Consider the following 18,865-nt stretch of genomic DNA (forward strand, 5'->3'; position numbering starts at 1 on the left):
CTACTCGAAAATAATCACAGACAGCAAAAATAACAACGGTGGTCAACGGGGTGCAAAGACATGGTGCACTTAGCTTTCTTTGGCCACTGGGTGGACGGCCTGTAATTAGTCTTTTTAGCCTCCACAACTGCTCCGTCGAATGAAGTGCTGGTTAGCGTGGTGACGAAGCAGGGAACTGTGGAGGCATCAGGCGCCGCACCCAGTCGCTGGTTAGATGGTTAGCCGGTTCGCTGGTTAGCTGGTAAGCCGGTTCGCTGGTTAGCCGGTGTGCTGGTTAGCGTAGTCCCGCAGAAGGCAGCCGAACAGAAGTTAGGAAAACGAAGGCTGCAAACAGAAAGCATCGGTGCACTAAACATGTCAGCTACCCCTCACCCTCCACCTTTAAACATGTCATCTTTACATATCTCATCGAGCACGTGGGCCTGCACAAAATTAATGGACTTTTCACAACAACAAAACAGCCGTCTTTTCGTCTTTCTCTCCCTATCTGCAAAAACCATATACAGATTAGTATTTTAGCGTCACAGAGAGCAAATTATGCGCTAACCTGGAGAGAACAACAGAGAGTATTTCATTCCACAAACACAGACTCGTCAACAGCGTTAAATAATGATTTATTACCTCAAACAGCCTATGAATGTAGCACTCTCATGGAAGCAAAACCCGCTTCCTCCCTGGAATGGCCTCTGTTCGTCAACAGTGACAACAACATCCAGAAACCCCTTGTCGAATACTTATGCGAAAACCATCGCACGACGAAGGAAAGATTTGACGACTTGTCCTCAGCAAAACATGTGGCAGTGAGAAGGTGATAACTCGCTGAAGTTCCCCTAGAGTGCCAAATATTCTATTCGGTGAAATCCATCATACTCTAGAAACCGTCGTATTCGATCCTTCTTCTTCTGCTGCTGAGTGTCAAGTGCGCCGTCCTTGTGTCTCTCACAGACCACCTAGCCAATAACACGTGACTGACCTTGTCACATAACAAGTTCAGCTATCGACAATTCTGCCTCGCCAAGCAAAATTATCCCCGAAAAAACCGTGCGGCACAAACCATCCGTGGTCGCGCTGTCAGCAAAACTCTGCTGTATAGCCCCGACTCACGCACAGGCGCTTTCAGTCGCAATTGACCAAGAGAAGGCACCCTACTGAGTGACCCTTTCTTGGTCTATGTCACTAGATCGTGACAGAGTTCGACAGCTACTTGACTAAATGTTGTATTTTCGCCTTACGCGACTTGTTTACATTTTGTCAAGTTTTTACTAAATGTTTTAACGTAGAGGGGGGAATCGAGACGAGGGTCGTGGTGTCTGTGTGTGTGTCTGTGTGTGTGTGTGTCTGTGTAGAGCGATTCAGAAAAAACTACTGGACCGATCTTCATGAAACTTGACATGAGAGATCCTGAGTATGGTATCTCCAGAAGTTTTCTTGTCTTTGATGACGTCATATCCGGCTTTTCGTGAAAGTTGAGGCGGCACTCTCACGCTCTCATTTTTCAACCAAATTGATTGAAATTTTGGTCAAGTAATCTTCAACGAAGCCTGGACTTTGGTATTGCATTTCAGCTTGGAGGCTTAAAAATTAATTAATGAGTTTGCTCATTAAAAGTTGTCATTAAAATCGATTTTTCGCAAACATATTTAAAATTGATTGCATCGTATTCTTCATCACATTCTGAATCTAAAAATATATACATATGTCATGTTTACTCTTAAAATGTGATCACAATTAAAAAAAATAGATTAATTAGTCTTACGATTAAAATTTAAGAAATCGATCCAAAAATGATTTCATCTTATTCTTTATCATTTCCTGATTCCAAAAATATATAGATATGATAGGTTGTATTCAAAACAAGCTCAGAAAGTTAACAAGAATACAGAAAAGCGCGCTTTCCTGCTTAGCACAATACGCTACCGCACTATTCTGGCGTGTCAATTTCACTGCGTTTTGCACATGGGAGGTGAGCGATTTCCTTCACGCGGGGATTGACGAAGCTGTACTGTCTTGGTGAAAAAGTACAGTGCGTTCAGTTTCATTCCGTGAGTTCGACAGCTTGACTAAATGTAGTAATTTCGCCTTACGCGACTTGTTTTTTCTCTCCAGGGCTGCAAACTTCCTGACGCCTATGAACGGCTGATCCTGGACGTGTTCGTGGGATCCCAGATCCACTTTGTGAGATCCGATGAGCTGTACGAGGCATGGCGGATCTTCACTCCTCTCCTTCACCACATTGAGCAGAACAAACCCAAGCCCATCACGTACAAGTATGGAAGGTGAGTGAACATTATTCTGTCTTTGCATTCCTGTTAGAAGGTGGGTGAACATTATTCTGTCTTTGTGTTCTAGTAAGAAGGTGGGTGTGCATGTTTTTCTGAAGCCTCTAGTCTGCCTTGATTTTAGTTTGCGAAGATAGGGGAAATATGAGGTATATATGTGAGACGATGACTGTCTATTGCATTGTTGATGTTGCGCGCCTGTTGGGTTGTTTGGGGCTTTTGCACTAATAAGACGCGTGGCAATGTATGATCACGTGAGACCGCGAGACTCGAGAAAGAGCTCAGCAGTCGAGCGGAAACCTTTGTGAAGTAAACACCAAGAACTGACTTCGCTTGCTCGACTCCCTTTTATTGCGTGTGACCAGTTTGACTGAGAAGCATTCAACAACCACCCGAGCATAGAACGACAACACCACAAATGGCGTCGCCGACAGTAAGCCTGACTCGTCTGTAGTTATACACTGTACATCACGTGCCGTCCTTCTGTGCTTTCATCATAACATCCTGAAGAAGGCACTTTGTCCCTGCCCAAATATTGAAAAAGAATTTAGACCTAACCTGGTTACTGCCGTGTGCTCTTTGTGTTGAATCGTCTTGTAGTTGTTCTAACCCCTATGTCCATCATGTCTTTCCTGCCTTTTAATCTCGGACGCAGAACTTACTCTCCTTGTCATTCCTTACTTTCAATCCACCCCTCATTAATTAATCCACCCCTCAATCCACCCCTCAATCCACCCCTCAATCCACCCCTCAATCCACCCCTCAAAACCTGAAGAGTGTTAGCCTTACAGACAGTCATAACAACAGACACTTTGTGGTGGGAAGTATTGAAAGTTTCTTTTTGGCTAATATATTAGTAACACACTCACTTGTTATCAACGTACATTGTGCTGAAATGAAGCATTATTAAGGGGGAGGGGAGTTTGTGTAGGTCAGAGTTGAAACAAGAAAGTTCCATTCTCAAAAACACACAAGTTCTCACGCATACACACACGTGTGCATGGTAACGCAGTGTTTATTCCAAAGCAAAAATAGCGTCGTTTGCGCATTAGTTTTCTTGGGAGATTGTCTCAGGTTTTTGTTCTGCTCTGCTTGTCAATGTTCTGTTTGGTGTGTTATGCTGCTTTTTGAAGATTGATGTGTCAAAGTGTGCTCACGACTCAGAAATACATTGCACTATGATGTTGTGTACTGTAATATGTTTATCAGAGAAATGTTTTTTGGCGTGATATCTTTGTGTTTTGCACTGCACTGTGCTGAAAACTGTTGCTGTTTGTGTGTAACACTGTGCTCTGCTGTTTGCTGTTACGTGTAACAACGCTGAATATGATAATTGGGCTTTACATACTTTGTGACTGAGGTTTCAAGGTGATTTTTGAGTCTGTTTCAGGTCTTTAGGTAATTCAAACATTTTTGCATTTGAACAATGTTATAATTATTTTGTATGAGGTAGACTTTAAGCATAATCTTAAGATTAATTGTGTTCATTGATGCTTCTTTATTCAACTATAGAAGGTTATTAGAGCCAGGAGGAATTAATGTCAACAATGTGTATATTAACTAGAAGTAAGTGTTACTGAAGTCTTTGGTTCTGCTTTCACATTAATTTACCATTCATTTTATACAGAGTTTTACAGACTTGAAACAATCAAGGTTTAAAAACAAAAAGAAACCAGATTAATTTCAAATGATAGTTGTACACAGTCCAGAAAGGTAGAAGAAATAGTACAAGAGATTAATTGTTGGAGCGAATATTCTCTGTGCATAGCTCGAGATTTCTAAATCACATCGTCTTATTTTGATTGATGTTGTGTCATTTTACATTTAAGTAATGATTGTACTTGAGATTTGTGCATCTGTTGCATAGTGGAACTCAATTTGATCATGATAAAAAAAAATTAAAAAAGTAATGGCTTGCAAGGTGTGATGTGTGTGGGTCTGTCTCAGGGTCTGTCTGTTTTTTTTTGTCTGTCTGTCTGTCTGTGTGTGTGTATGCTTTGTTAATATGTGTGTGTGTGTGTGTGTGCTTTCACGCATGTTTTAATGAGTTTGCATGGAAGAAACTATGCCGTTTACACACAAAAAGTTTCAGAAAAATGTAACAAAGAAACAGAAAATTCATTTTCTACGGATCATTAAAATGACGATTGTGGAGTTCCACTGTGCTGATAAGCTGGCATAATTCTCATGATAACTGATGAATTGCCAAAACAATATAGTGAAGAACAGGTTGCTAGGATACGCTTCTAATGGACCAGCAGCATCAAGATGAGAACAAGGAATTGACAATACAGTACCTGTGCAGAGAAGACGTACACCATTGGGACCAGCCAAAAATGTCCCTATGTTACAGGCGTCCTTTCATGACAGGCGTATTTGTGAAATTAAGACAAGTGGACAACAGGTGTTTATTTGGAGGTGTCCTGTCATCAGAGGGGCTTGATATTAGCGGTACAATGGTCCTCTGAGGAGAGGTCACCTGCCAATAAAGGACATTTTATGTTGTTTGCTTGTCTATCAATTCCATCAAAGTGTCCCTCTCATGAAAGGCCACCTGGAGTGTAGGGCCACTTTCGGCTGGTTCTAAGGGTGTCCTTTCTGTACAGGTATGACAGGTATTACCCTAGTTTGTAAACTGAACTCTTCTTGATTTCAGCCGTGGCCCCATTGAGTCCGATGTACTGATGGAAAAGAACGACTTCTCCTATACTGGCACCTATAAGTGGAAGCCCCGCATTTAATGCGCATTTTGATTCCTGTGTTTAGGGCCACATACACTCCATGTGATCGATGTTTTTGTGATGAAATCCTCCGTTTTGGTGTGATTAGGGTTACGTTTTGCCTAGCGTTGTTTGAAACAACTGGGTTTTTTCTTTCAATCTCCCATTTTGGGTTATTTGCTTTTTTTGGTCTCACAGATGGGTGTTTTTAAGTAGTATTGAAGTTTGTTTCCAAATTTATCAATTCTTCCTTGTTATGTGGGTTGTTGCAGCATATTGACGGTGCTAATCACATCGCTGTGTTCCTACCCCTAGTTTTGAGAACCAATTTCATTAGTTTCTGTGATACATGTTTTGCCGTCACTTGATAAATGTTTTGCCTTCGTTGTCATAATCTTATATATGTAGCTTTTGTGATAGAGTTTTGCTTTCAGTTTTGGTTGTCAGGGTTTTTTCCTGGCAACTTCTTCTTCTTCTGCGTTTGTGGGCTGAAACTCCCACGTACACTCGTGTTTTTTGCACGAGTGGAATTTTACGTGTATGACCGTTTTTACCCCGCCATTAAGGCAGCCATACGCCGCTTTTGGAGGAAGCATGCTGGATATTTTCGTGTTTCTATAACTCACCGAACTCTGACATGGATTACAGGATCTTTTCCGTGCGCACTTGGTCTTGTGCTTGCGTGTACACACGAAGGGGGATAAGCCACTAGCAGGTCTGCACATAAGTTGACCTGGAAGATCGGAAAAATCTCCACACTTAACCCACCAGGCGGCCGCTGGCAACTGATTCTGTGGTTAAGGCTGTAGGATACTTCTGCGACTACGTTGGGGGTAGCCTCCCTTATCGGATATAGAACGCCTTGTGTGTCGTAACAGGTAACCCACGCATGAGCCATATCCATATGCAAAATAACGAAATAAACATTCGGAAACGCCAGAAGATGTAAAATATCGACATTTTTTATCAGTCCAATTTAAAACAATAGCTAGAACCTGCATTTACGAGATAGAGTATACTACAAAATATACTTTCCTATTTTTCACACAACAGTCAGCTTGTCTTCTTAGCTCAGTTGTTAGTGAAGTGCGCTAGAGACCATGAGATCGCCGGTTCGAACCTTGCCATGGTCGGTACATTTTTATTTTTTCTTCAAAAATGGGTTTATAGGTGTTAATTCTGAATTCACCAGGAAAATCACTATGTTTTATGTTCTATTTTGTTTCCTAATGCTCTTTTTCAGTTTCTAATCATCTCATTATCTTACTTTTCTCAGTGGAAGATAATATGCACTCTTTTCTGAAAAATGGGTAGGGGGTGGGGGTAGTAAAAGCATCACAGTTCAAGATTTTGCGCGACAAGAGGTGTGTTTCTTTTAACTGTGATGAAGAGGGATAACTCAACTTGGTATCTAACACTTTTTCTGAACACTGTAACCACTTTAACACTTTTAATTTATGTTTGACTGTGTTCCATGCTTCAAATTAGGCTTCAAAAATGGATACATAAGGTGTTTTTTTTCCAAATTCCCCAGTAAAATCACTATGTTTGATGTTCTATTTTGCTTCCCTATTTCTCTTCTTCAGTTTGTGATCATCCGATTGTTATTTTGTTTACATTAATAATTCACAATAAAATATCACAATTTCTTCAGTAGGGTTTGCGTGAAAAAATCTGATGCCTATGCTCAAAGTCAAACTTCAGTCATTATCTTAAAATTTTGTCCGACAAGCACTATTCATTTTGTTTTTTCCTGATAAATCAAACATTGAACTAACAGAAAAAGTAACTTTTAAAACTCCCGAACCACTTTTAAATTTGGCCTCAGGTGTATACTCCAACCTTAAGTCGAGTTTACATGTTGTCTGTCATTGTTACTGAGGAGCAACTTGCCAGATGTTTTCAGGAAATAAATCTTCTGCTTTTTTTTATTTTTTTTTAGCTGTAGAAGAGTTACATTCCTGGAAAGTGTGGCAAGCTTAGGTGAGAAATAAGAGTGGAGACAGTGAGACGCATCATTGGTGCCAGAGTGAATGATGACTTCCGATCTGCATGTTGTTGAAACAAAAAGGCGGAGTTTGCAATGTTCGCTTAATACACATCATGCCTTTTTGTTTCTAAAGCATTCAGATCGGACCTCATTATTCACTTGATGCCAATGAGGTGTTTGCACTCAATATTCCCACTGATCTATAAATAGCCAAGCGTGCCTCACTCCCAAGGAATACAACTCTTCCACAGCCTAGGAGTTATTTCCAAACATCATGTTTTTTGAGATTTGAAAAGGAAAGAGAAAAAGAGTACTGTGTTACCGCTTGGACAATATGTTTTGACATTTTTTATTGATGTCTGCATGATTGTGTCGACTGCATTCCTCTTTCACTGCTCACACAAGGATGTCATTTATTTGCTTGGTGTTTGCTTGCATGTTACCTGTTCACCCCACCTGTTTGAATGATGGTGCTTAATTGATACTTCTTGGGGTCTGAGCATGCCTGCAGCCAATTTTAGGGATGTTTGGTGTTGGACCTCTGAGGGTGCTTAAAGTTAAAAATTTTCACATTTTGGTGTTTAAAAGCACAGGTAATAAACCATATTGTTGCGGGGGCCCGGGTAGCTCAGGTGGTAGAGCACTGGACTTGTGATCGAAAGGTTGCTGGTTTGAATCCGGGCCGGAACGGACACGGGTCAACTTTATGTGCAGACCCAGAGACGGTATCGATCTCCCACCCCCGTGTCACCACAATGGCACGTTAAAGACCTCGGTCATTCTGCCATAAGTGCAGATGGCTGATACCACCTAAACACGCATACACTTGTGTATCTCATCTAAAGTCGGGTTAAAACCCGGGAAAGTGCCCTTAATGGCTTTGCTGTGAGGGCGTAAAACTTGAATTTCTCGCCCCCATATTGTTGCACTTTATAAATCATATAGCAGTGATTGTTATCAACTTTTTTTGTAATGGATAAAACAACTTAAGTGGCAGAAACATATCAAAATTTGTTGGGCATATTGAAATCCATGATTATTGTCTTGATGTAATGATCGAATATTTAGTGAAAGTTCAATGTGCCTGCTTGGTGTTTTTGGTTGTTGGTGGATTTTTGTTCTTTTTGTAGGATTTGTTGATGCATTTCTGTTCAGTATAGTTGTAGGTGTTAGTCAAATATTGCTGCAGTTATGCATCTAACTTTATGATAATTGTGTTTTGTTCTTGGTGTGTTTTTCTTGCAGCTGCATGAGTGTTGTTTATTTGTAATTGTTGTGTGATGGGGGGGGGGGGATAGAGAGAGAATGCATATTGTGTCATTAATGGCTGGCTGGTTAGTGCACTACCACAAATGCTTTCTTTTGCCATTTTGATTTGTTAAGAACATGTGCCATGTTGAATATTTATTCGACAGGTGCAGTGGCGTGGTGGTAAGTCATTGGCCTCCTAATCGGGATGTCGACGTGAGTTCGAATCCTGGTCGCTGCCACCTAGTGGAGATCTCCCAGGTCAACTTATGTGCAGACCTGCTAGTGACTTAACCCCCTTCGTGTGTACACGCAAGCACAAGACCACGTGCGCACAAAAAAGATCCTGTAATCCATGTCAGAGTTCGGTGGGTTATAGAAACACGAAAATACCCAGCATGCCTCCCCCGAAATCGGCATATGCTGCCTGAATGGGGGGGTAAAAACGGTCATACACGTAAAAATCCACCCTTGCTAAAAACGAAGAAGAAGAATAAGAATATTTATTCACAGTTTTTCAGGGTCAGAGCTAATTTCTCTGTCATAACTGGGTTTGTTTATTCATGTGTATGAGGGAAGATATTGGTGTTTTGGGTTTCTGTTGATAACTGAATGCTTACACAGGACTAAGGCATAAACTAAGGGCAGCCTTTGCACTTTGTTACATTTGGTTTAGGCATAATCTTATTCAAATAAACATTGACAAATTTATTTTCATATATTTTTGGTATGGCAAAATCTACGTAAAGATATACCTCTTTAAAACTTTGGCATTTATTTTGACACATTAAAATTCATTACTTGTTTAATCAACCTATTGGTAGGTGGTTGTATTGTTATTTCAACTTACTTGTGTACACGTATCAAGTTTATAACTGTTAATTTTCTATATTATTTTTGTATATCAATATGTTCCAATCCTTGCAAAAATAAGACACCCGTTTTACACCATCAATCAAAATCCGTGGTACATATCTTACATATGTATTTTACATCAGCTGTGTTCACAGAAAATCTATGTTTACATGTATGCATACTTTTCATCTTTCCAACAAAAGATATTGCTAATTCCTTAGCTGTTTCTTGTATTTTGCTGCTAATAGTATACTGTACCTTTATTGTTGAAAATGTCATTTATTTCTTTTCTTTTTTTGTTGCTTTTTTTCTTGGCTATTAAAAAATGAATCGGAGAAAAACCTGGATGCTCAAAAGGAGAAATAAACAGGCATATGAGATGATATATGTTTGTGTTTTTTCTGTATTACATGGATTGTCTTTTATCCTTGTTACTCTGTGTTTTATTTTATCATTCATCTTCCTCCAGCAGATTGTATGCTCAGGTTATGAGTTCAAGAATCATGGTGGTTTGTTAAATTAATTTGTGTTTTGACCTTGACTAGTTTGGATTGCTAAAATCTTTTTGCATGAGAGATGATTTGTTTGGAAAGCAATTGAGGAAACTATTGTGGAGACGAAAGTAAGATGTTGTTGTTCATGAAAGAAACAAATGTGCGCACATGCATGTATACACCCACACACACACACACAAACACACAAACACACAGACACACACAGACACACACATGCATGCACACACAGACACACACACACACATGCATACACACACAGACACACACACATATGCATGCACACACAGACACACATGCATACACACACACACTCACACACAGACACACACACAGACACACACACACATACACACATTCCCTCTCTCACCTAATCACCCCTCTTACACACACAGTGTCATACACAGACACAGACACACACACACACATTCCCTCTCTCACCTAATCACCCCTCTTCTTACACACACAGTGTCATACATGCACACGGATAAACAGACATACACGTTCATGCGCATGCATACACACACAGTGTTTGAAGTAAAATAAGAACACAATGGGAAATAAATTGTATGAAAAGAAATGGTTATCTGACAGCATTGTCACCTGTACACATCAGAAACGGTTTTCATAGAGATGTTGAGGATCTTTCAGATATACTTGTAGCGCACCAACAACTCAATGTTTCACAAGAACAATGTCATAAAGCTGGTCATTGAAAAATATAGACACATGCAATCACAAATTAGATTTGCTAACATTTGACGACCACATTTGACATAATTTTTTCTGTTGCTATTTGTTTATGGCTTTATTGTTCTAGTTTGATCTTGAAGAAGGATGTGTTCTAGTTATGTTGGAATTCTATAAGAAACAATTCTAAAGGGTTATTGACTCAGAGGCACAGTGTCATCATGATTTTAGGAAAAAGTTAATTTCGGAGAACACACTAATGTTGAAAATGAGTATGAAGATTCATTCATCTCTTTCTTTCTTATTTGGATATTGTACATTCATTTGAATCGTTTAATACTGCACACTTTCAAAGCACTGTAAGTTTGTGATTCTCCCTCACTTATTATGAACAGAGCCTCGGCTCAGTTTTTTTGTTTATTTAATCTGTCACATTTGCGTCACAAGACTTCAGGTAAAATAAAAGAATTGTCAGGTGTATCTGTCAAATTTTGTGTCAGACGACCTCGGCAAAACAAAAAACAAAGAAAAGGAATGTCAGATGTAAGACGCACACATATACATACACAAAAATCTATTGTATTTTTTTTCCTTTTCGCTTTGTTCCAGTCGGGGTCCCAAGGAAAATGATGTCTTGTGCGACAAGTTCAACTTCCGTTACACAGGGACGTACCAGTGGAAAAAGCCTGACGCAAATATGTGAAGGACACGATGACCTCCACTACGCACACGTTGATCACTCGCTTGTACTGCCGCCGATGGAGTTGAATTTGACCACTACCACACATAATTGACCATCCCACATAGACCTGCAACCCCCGTTGGTGATACTTACATAATCGACAGTGCTTCCCTTAGGTATAACTAGTTTGAACACTCGCTTGTACTGCCGCTGATGGAGTTGAATTTGACCACTATACCGCCCATAATTGGCCACGGTCTGCATTTGCCATCCCCGTAGGTGATACTTGCATTAATGACTATAGTGCTTCCCTTAGGTATAACTAGTTTAAATTGGCAGTTTTCTGGCGCACATCAGTCTGAACATCAGTTTTGTACCAATTTGTATCATACGAAACTTTCTTCCCCTCGTTTGTTTGATTCAACCTTTTTTGTTGTCGGTGAAGCCATACAAGAATAAAATAAAAACAAGAAAGGTAGATTATTGGAACGTGTAATTGTACTGTAAATGTAACATTTTGCTTTGTCAATATAATTAAACGTTTCAATAACCTACCTGTCTTGTGTTTTGATTCTGAATTATGGAACGTTAGCAGTCTATATGTTTTTGGATTTAAAGATGCAAGTTTAAGCGTTCACCAGAACTAATATCACCTGGTATGTATTAGATTCCCTTTTTGTCGACTGTTACAGAAACATTTCTGTATTTTCCACATTCAGACAACAAAAATTGTATTGATCGAATTGCACTGAATTGAATTGAATTGAATTATGGTGACGCCAATTGCGGGTTCCCTCGAATTGGACCCCATCAAGCCCCACTGCCTTACAGGAGCTGCAGCATCAATCTCGTCCCCTGGGTATAATGTTCTGCACAATGTTACTGCTTGTACAGTGGAACCCCCCTTTTAAGACCGCCAAAAATCTGATAAAATCAGGTCTTAAAAAGGAGGGAGTCTTGAAATGGGGGTAAATTTACACAGGTTATGAACAGACAGTCTAGGAAACAGTCTTAAAAGGGAGGGGGTCTTAAAAGGGGGGGGAGGTCTTAAAAGGGGGGTTCCACTGTACAGTTCTTCACAATGTTACTGTGTGTATTACAAACTGGCCTTATGATTTGCGTGTCAACATTGAAACAAAGCTGGCATGGTCGTGTTTGAGTGGAAACTGTTATATGCCGTTGATCTTTTGTGCACTTATTTACATGAATTATTTGTACACATGTTTTATAGGTTCCTTCCTTGTTGTCTGTTTATTCCATAAATTCCACAGACTTTTTTTGTGTAATTTGTTGTCTTTTGGATGTTTTCTTTACTCTCAAAAAAACAGATAAAAAAACACACAATAATCTTAGTCCCGGATATAAACTGGTATAAACAATAGATTGGTGACTGTTTACGAAATGTATCCAGCACAACCCAAGGTTGAACACTTAACAGCGCATAGTCTTCTCTGTCGAATTTTACTTGTGCGTCGATCAGTTTGACTGTCTTGCTTCAACAATGTACTTGTTTTATTGTCTACCGGTGGGTAAGAACTTATTTCTGATACTGAGGTTTCTTTTGTGGTGAAGTAACTTACAAACTGTGCGACAGTATAAAAATTAGATTGTGCTAGCAGAAAACAACTTATTGACCATGAAATGTATGTAAAACAATTTGTGACAAAGTGATGCATGTTTTTAGGATATTACTGGGAAGCACATTTAGCAGTGGGTGTGAGCAAGATGTTGGCTAAACCGGTGATGCCGACAAGTACAAGCCAGGGAGAAGATATTCAGCAACACAGTGGTTGTCTTATCAACCAGTCAATTTGTAGCAACAGCAAAACAGTGGTTGTCTTATCAACCAGTCAATTTGTAGCAACAGCAAAACAGTGGTTGTCTTATCAACCAGTCAATTTGTAGCAACAGCAAAACAGTCGTTGTCTTATCAACCAGTCAATTTGTAGCAACAGCAAAACAGTCGTTGTCTTATCAACCAGTCAATTTGTAGCAACAGCAAAACAGTGGTTGTCTTATCAACCAGTCAATTTGTAGCAACAGCAAAACAGTGGTTGTCTTATCAACCAGTCAATTTGTAGCAACAGCAAAACAGTGGTTGTCTTATCAACCAGTCAATTTGTAGCAACAAATTTATTTTGATATGAAAGCCTGTCCGTTGCAATCAAACCCAGTAGGAACCAGTTTACGATTACTTTTCCAGTATTTTTGAGTCACTTGAGAAAAAGTGACTCTATGTAATCGGTCAGTGTTAGTCTGTCCGGCCGGCCGTCCGTAGACACCACCTTAACGTTGGACTTTTCTCGGAAACTATCAAAGCGATCGGGCTCATATTTTGTTTAGTCGTGACCTCCAATGACCTCTACACTTTAACGATGGTTTCGTTGACCTTTGACCTTTTTCAAGGTCACAGGTCAGCGTCAAAGGAAAAATTAGACATTTTATATCTTTGACAAAGTTCATCGGATGTGATTGAAACTTTGTAGGATTATTCTTTACATCAAAGTATTTACATCTGTAGCCTTTTACGAACGTTATCAGAAAAACAAGGGAGATAACTAGCCTTTTCTGTTCGGCAACACACAATTTAACGTTGGGCTTTTCTCGGAAACTATAAAAGTGACCGGGCTCAAATTTTATGTGAACGTGACTCATTGTGTTGTGAATAGCAATTTTTTCCTGTCCATCTGATGCCTCATATAATATTCAGAACTGCGAAAGTGACTCGATCGAGCGTTTGCTCTTCTTGTTACATAGAAACCTTAAAATAGAAATGTCCATGTTTCGCGAGCACTGTAGTCTTATCAAGTTAACATGCATTCAATTAATTCCTAATTCATACAAAAGTGTACCCTATGTATCTAACTGATTGCACAAGTGCTTTTCTGTGATTCAAGCAAGTGGTTTTTGTTCTGGAATTTGTTTTCACTGTTTAATGCACAGGAGTTTTGAATAAGCTTGCTCTGTGTTATTTTTTATTCCGGATTTCCAGAGAGAAAAAACACTCCACAATTTAAGTCATTAAATGTATGATGTACATTTTGCACATACCCACAGATTCTGGACTAGCCGCTTACATATATGCTGCTGTATGATTGCTTATTCTGAGATCAAAAGTAACATATTTGTTACCAAGCTTGGTCAGTATTGCAATTTTTTTTTAAGTTGAAATATTTTCGAGTTTTTGTGAAATTGTGGGGTATATTTATTCTGTCTATATTTGAGTGGTGTATTAATTCTTCCAGCCAAACATGTTTTCAAGACTACCCAGCCAAAGCGTAACTTAATTGCTGAACTGGGTTTTTTAAAAAGGGCTAAGAACAAAACGTTCTGCTTTCCTACAAATTTGAATTTGAGTGAATGATTAAAACAGTTTGTACAGGTTTAACTTGAGTCTGTTTGCTAGTCTTTAGTTCTACATGCATAATTACAGATTTTGTGATTATGTGAGCACAGAACTTTGTGTGGAGCCAGTAGACAATAAGTTTCCATTCTTGATGTACAAAATGGATAGGTACGTTTACAATGTTGATGTAGATGTTATACCAGTGAAGAGATATTTGCTTTAATTTGAAAGTATTATTCCCAGTACCACATGAATACTTCAAGTCCGTTTATAGTTGTTGATGCCACACTGTTGTTGTTGTTGTTGTCGTTGTCATTGTTGTTGTTGTTGAATATACTAATGCTTTAAAGTAGGGGCGGGGTGCAGGGTAAGGCTAGAGGATAGAATTTTTCGATACATGTACATACTATGAACATAAATCCCTGTAATTTATACTTTTAAGCTATGCATAGACAAGAAAAGTGAAAATGCCATTTGATCTTTATGGGAAACTGGTATCAATTCAGTTGATTGTTGATCCAGTGTTAAGTTTCTTTCTGTCACTTTTTCTCCCAGAGTACCCACGTTTGCACCATTATTTTGAAGTTGATATGTCTGTTCCATTAGTTCCATTATAGTGAGTTAGTAGTTTTATGTCCACGGCAAGTTGAAAACCTGCTAAACTTACACTGTTTACATGCATGTACAATTGTATATTAGAACCACGGACCATTTTACATTTTGCCTTTTTGTGATCTGCGGTGAGAGTGTATTTTTCCGATGTTTTGTATGGGCCTGAATCTGCATATATTTTTGATCAAATTATTTATTGTTTCCACTGGCGTCCGTTCCCAGTTTCTGTGAGCAAAATTTGTTAACAGGTGACATCGACAGTATTGTTCGTTGTTTGGTAAACTTGTAGTTCTTTGCTTAATGTATGTGATTTATTTCCCGCAGTGGGGCACTGCAGTTATGAAATTAAAGGCCCCTCCTGTTTTTGGAACCGCAGGAGCTTTCTAGTTTGCTGTTAGGTAGATTTTTGGTTCCTCTTTCCTGTCATGCTCTCTTTTTCTTCATGAATTCTTTTCTTTTTTTCTGCCTTCTTGCTCATTCACCTGTATTTTTTCCAAAAATCTCTTCTCTTGCCGCTTGTCTCGCGATTCATGTATAGTTTAATCTGTTAGTGTTCTGATGTAAGTCCAGCAGTAGATAGGTTAAGCCTATTTTAACATACTGGAAACTGGTAATCTTCCAGTAGGTATTAATTTAGTTTTACTAAAGCCTGCTGGGACACAAGTAATGGGTTGGTGCATTTGTAAACAGGAATCGCTTGACAAGTGGCCCCCTTCATCCCCCCCTTCCTCGTCCTGATATGGCTCTGCGTAGTCGGCTGGACGTTAAGCAACAAATAAACAAACAAACAAATGTGATTTATTTCAACAACTTGATTTGTTCTTAATGTTAATTTTGATGAAATTTTGTGGTGTTTGATGTTTTTAATGAGGCTAAATCAGATGTGTCCGTTTCTCTCTTTCCGTAGTTTCTTCTTCTATCTAGTCTGTGCTTAAATCTCTTTTTAAAGAAGAATTTAATCTTGCGGTTGGACGAGAAGGCTCTTTTTTCTGCTTGTAGTTGAAAGTTGTGGCTCCTTAACCTACACTAGATATCATGTGTTAATTCTTGTCTTTTGTGTCCATTGTTTCCTGACAACATTTCTTTTTGTTATAAATGTGCATACATCTTTACAGTTAACAGGTTGTAGAAAAGTTTTATTCAGTTGCTTTTCTGTACCATATGAACAACTATGGTTTGCACTTCATAGAAGTTTTCAATTGTAAATTTCCGTGGGCTAAAATTGTATTCATCCTACCTGTTTTGTTTAGACAACTTTGAAGTACAGCACCAAAGAAGAGAATTGTAAAAAGTCTTCCTGCACTTATGGTTAAACTTCTGAAATTTGTTCTCACATTTAAACATTTTTTTTTTTTGTTACTGCTTCCGCCACACATTTGTTGGTATTTGATCTCATTTACATTTTTGGGAGCACAGAATGGGTAGCCCACCCTCACACAAACATATACATAACATGAACAGTTGTTTTTGATGACATTTATGATCATGAAATAATCAGAGATTTGGTGAGGGGTATATGTCTGTTACGATGTTTACATGAATGGAGTCATTTGTTTCGATTACTTACATACTCTGATAAGTATTCAAGTAACTTTTCCTCTATTTGAAACTTAAAAAAAGAGAAAAAAGAAATGCTCATTTTGTACCTTTTCTATAACAATGGACATAATAAAATGAATTATTTTTTGGACATTCGAATACTCTGTGTGTGTGTGTGTGTGTGTGTGTGTGTGTGTGTGTGTGTGTGTGTGTGTGTGTGTGTGTGCTGTCAATGCCTCGTGCACAGGCCCCTTTGTGCTCATGCATATTCCAATATACTGCATTTTCACATTTGAATTTATCGGTTTCTTTGAAGTATTTGGACAGTTCTGCCCATTATTTCACAAGTTAGTTGCATGCTTCATATAATGAGAATGATTAACCGATAAGTCTATAATTGTGTCGGTATCAAAAGTTTGCATCAACAGAATCAAGGCCAAGCAATCGATTACAACACAGACCTGGGAACCCCTGTTTTGCACTTAGAATATTCTCAAACAAACTTGGTGTATTTTCAGGAAAATGAGCGTACTCCACACAGCATTTGAACATCCATGATTCAAACATGCTTCACACGCGTCCGCCACATCGTTAATTAAGTTTACCTATACATGTACATTTAAAACAAATCCTTTTTTCAATTTTTACTGACAAAAACTGTAATCATGTGTCAAAATACTGGATCATCTTCAAGATGGGCTTGTGAATAAAAGTAGTCTAGGAATTTTTCTCGTCATATTTTTTTCCCACTGACTGCACTGATCGTATTCACGACAATCATGCGTACAGAATACGGCGAAATCATATGGGTTCCCAGGTCTGACAACACCACAGATCTTAGGCTTTTATGCGACAAGACAATCCTTCCACATACCCCCCGTGGGTGAGGGGGAAGAATTTACCCGATGCTCCCCAGCATGTCGTAAGAGGCGACTAACGGATTCTGTTTCTCTTTTTACCCTTGTTAAGTGTTTCTTGTATAGAATATAGTCAATGTTTGTAAAGATTTTAGTCAAGCAGTATTTAAGAAATGTTAAGTCCTTTGTACTGGAAACTTGCATTCTCCCAGTAAGGTAATACATTGTACTACGTTGCAAGCCCGTGGAGCAAATTTTTGATTAGTGCTTTTGTGAACAAGAAACAATTGACAAGTGGCTCTATCCCATCTCCCCCTTTCCCCGTCGCGATATAACCTTCGTGGTTGAAAACGACGTTAAACACCAAATAAAGAAAAAAAGAAAGATCCTTCCACATGGATCCATACCAAACATCTGCAGCCTAGCTGCCTTCTGTGTAGAATGGGAATACATCCGTGTCCTTCAGCAACATTACTCAAATTGAGCAGTAACTTTCTTCTCTTCACAAGAAGCAGCCCGTCTGTTGATGTTTGGTATTTGGAAGGATACTCATTCCATGCAAAAGCCTGAACAGATATCAATTTACATTTCATTTTCATTACATGTACTCTCATTCTACTGCTGGGTAATATGAGTCGCTCACTCCCAGTAAAAAGCTAGCAGCAGCAAGAGTGGCACTACACATGTGTGCGTGTTTAAGGGGTAATCAGTGGCACTACACATGTGTGCGTGTTTAAGGGGTAATCAGTGGCACTACACATGTGTGCGTGTTTAAGGGGTAATCAGTGGCACTACACATGTGTGCGTGTTTAAGGGGTAATCAGTGGCACTACATGTGTGCGTGTTTAAGGGGTAATCAGTGGCACTACACATGTGTGCGTGTTTAAGGGGTAATCAGTGGCACTACACATGTGTGCGTGTTTTAGGTAATCAGTGGCACTACATGTGTGCGTGTTTAAGAGGTAATCAGTGGCACTACACATGTGTGCGTGTTCAAGGGGTAATCAGTGGCACTACACATGTGTGCGTGTATAAGGGGTAATCAGTGGCACTACACATGTGTGCGTGTTTTAGGTAATCAGTGGCACTACACATGTGTGCGTGTTTAAGGGGTAATTAGTGGCACTACACATGTGTGCGTGTTTTAGGTAATCAGTGGCACTACATGTGTGCGTGTTTGAGAGGTAATCAGTGGCACTACACATGTGTGCGTGTTTAAGGGGTAATCAGTCACCTGCACTTCTGGCACAATGACCCAGGTTACTACGTGCCACAGCGGCGACACAAGTGTGGGACATGGATACTGAAGCACAGAAAGCTGACACGTGTCCATCCCAGCCTGGATTTGAACCTGCAACATGAGGACCGCTAGTCTAGTTCCCTACCAACTGAGCTACCAGGCGGTGGTGGTGTAAGTGATTGTTTCACCAGAAAGAATGTACCTGAAAGAAAACTCCCATAAATGGAAAGGCTTGACTCGGGGTCTAAACAAACGCGCATTTCACAACAATCAAAACAAGAGACACCACTGATAA

The 18,865-nt window shown here is 39.3% G+C and overlaps 1 protein-coding gene across 2 annotated transcripts in view; it reads left to right on the forward strand.

Annotated features, from left to right (window-relative positions):
• The window catches only part of LOC138965449 (glucose-6-phosphate 1-dehydrogenase-like), a 57,141-nt gene extending 40,517 nt beyond the window's left edge, over positions 1-16,624 (forward strand). Inside the window, exons 11-12 of one of the 2 annotated variants that reach the window (XM_070337606.1) lie at positions 2,107-2,276; positions 10,904-16,624. In XM_070337606.1, coding sequence (XP_070193707.1) covers positions 2,107-2,276; positions 10,904-10,997 — 264 coding nt within the window. In that variant the 3' untranslated portion in view covers positions 10,998-16,624. Of the gene's footprint in view, positions 1-2,106; positions 2,277-4,935; positions 9,476-10,903 lie in introns of those variants that run through there. The other variant, XM_070337607.1, reaches the window with a different exon arrangement.
• Positions 16,625-18,865: the final 2,241 nt, after the last annotated feature.

This window comes from Littorina saxatilis, linkage group LG4, assembly GCF_037325665.1.
Source record: "Littorina saxatilis isolate snail1 linkage group LG4, US_GU_Lsax_2.0, whole genome shotgun sequence".
Taxonomy (NCBI): domain Eukaryota; kingdom Metazoa; phylum Mollusca; class Gastropoda; order Littorinimorpha; family Littorinidae; genus Littorina; species Littorina saxatilis.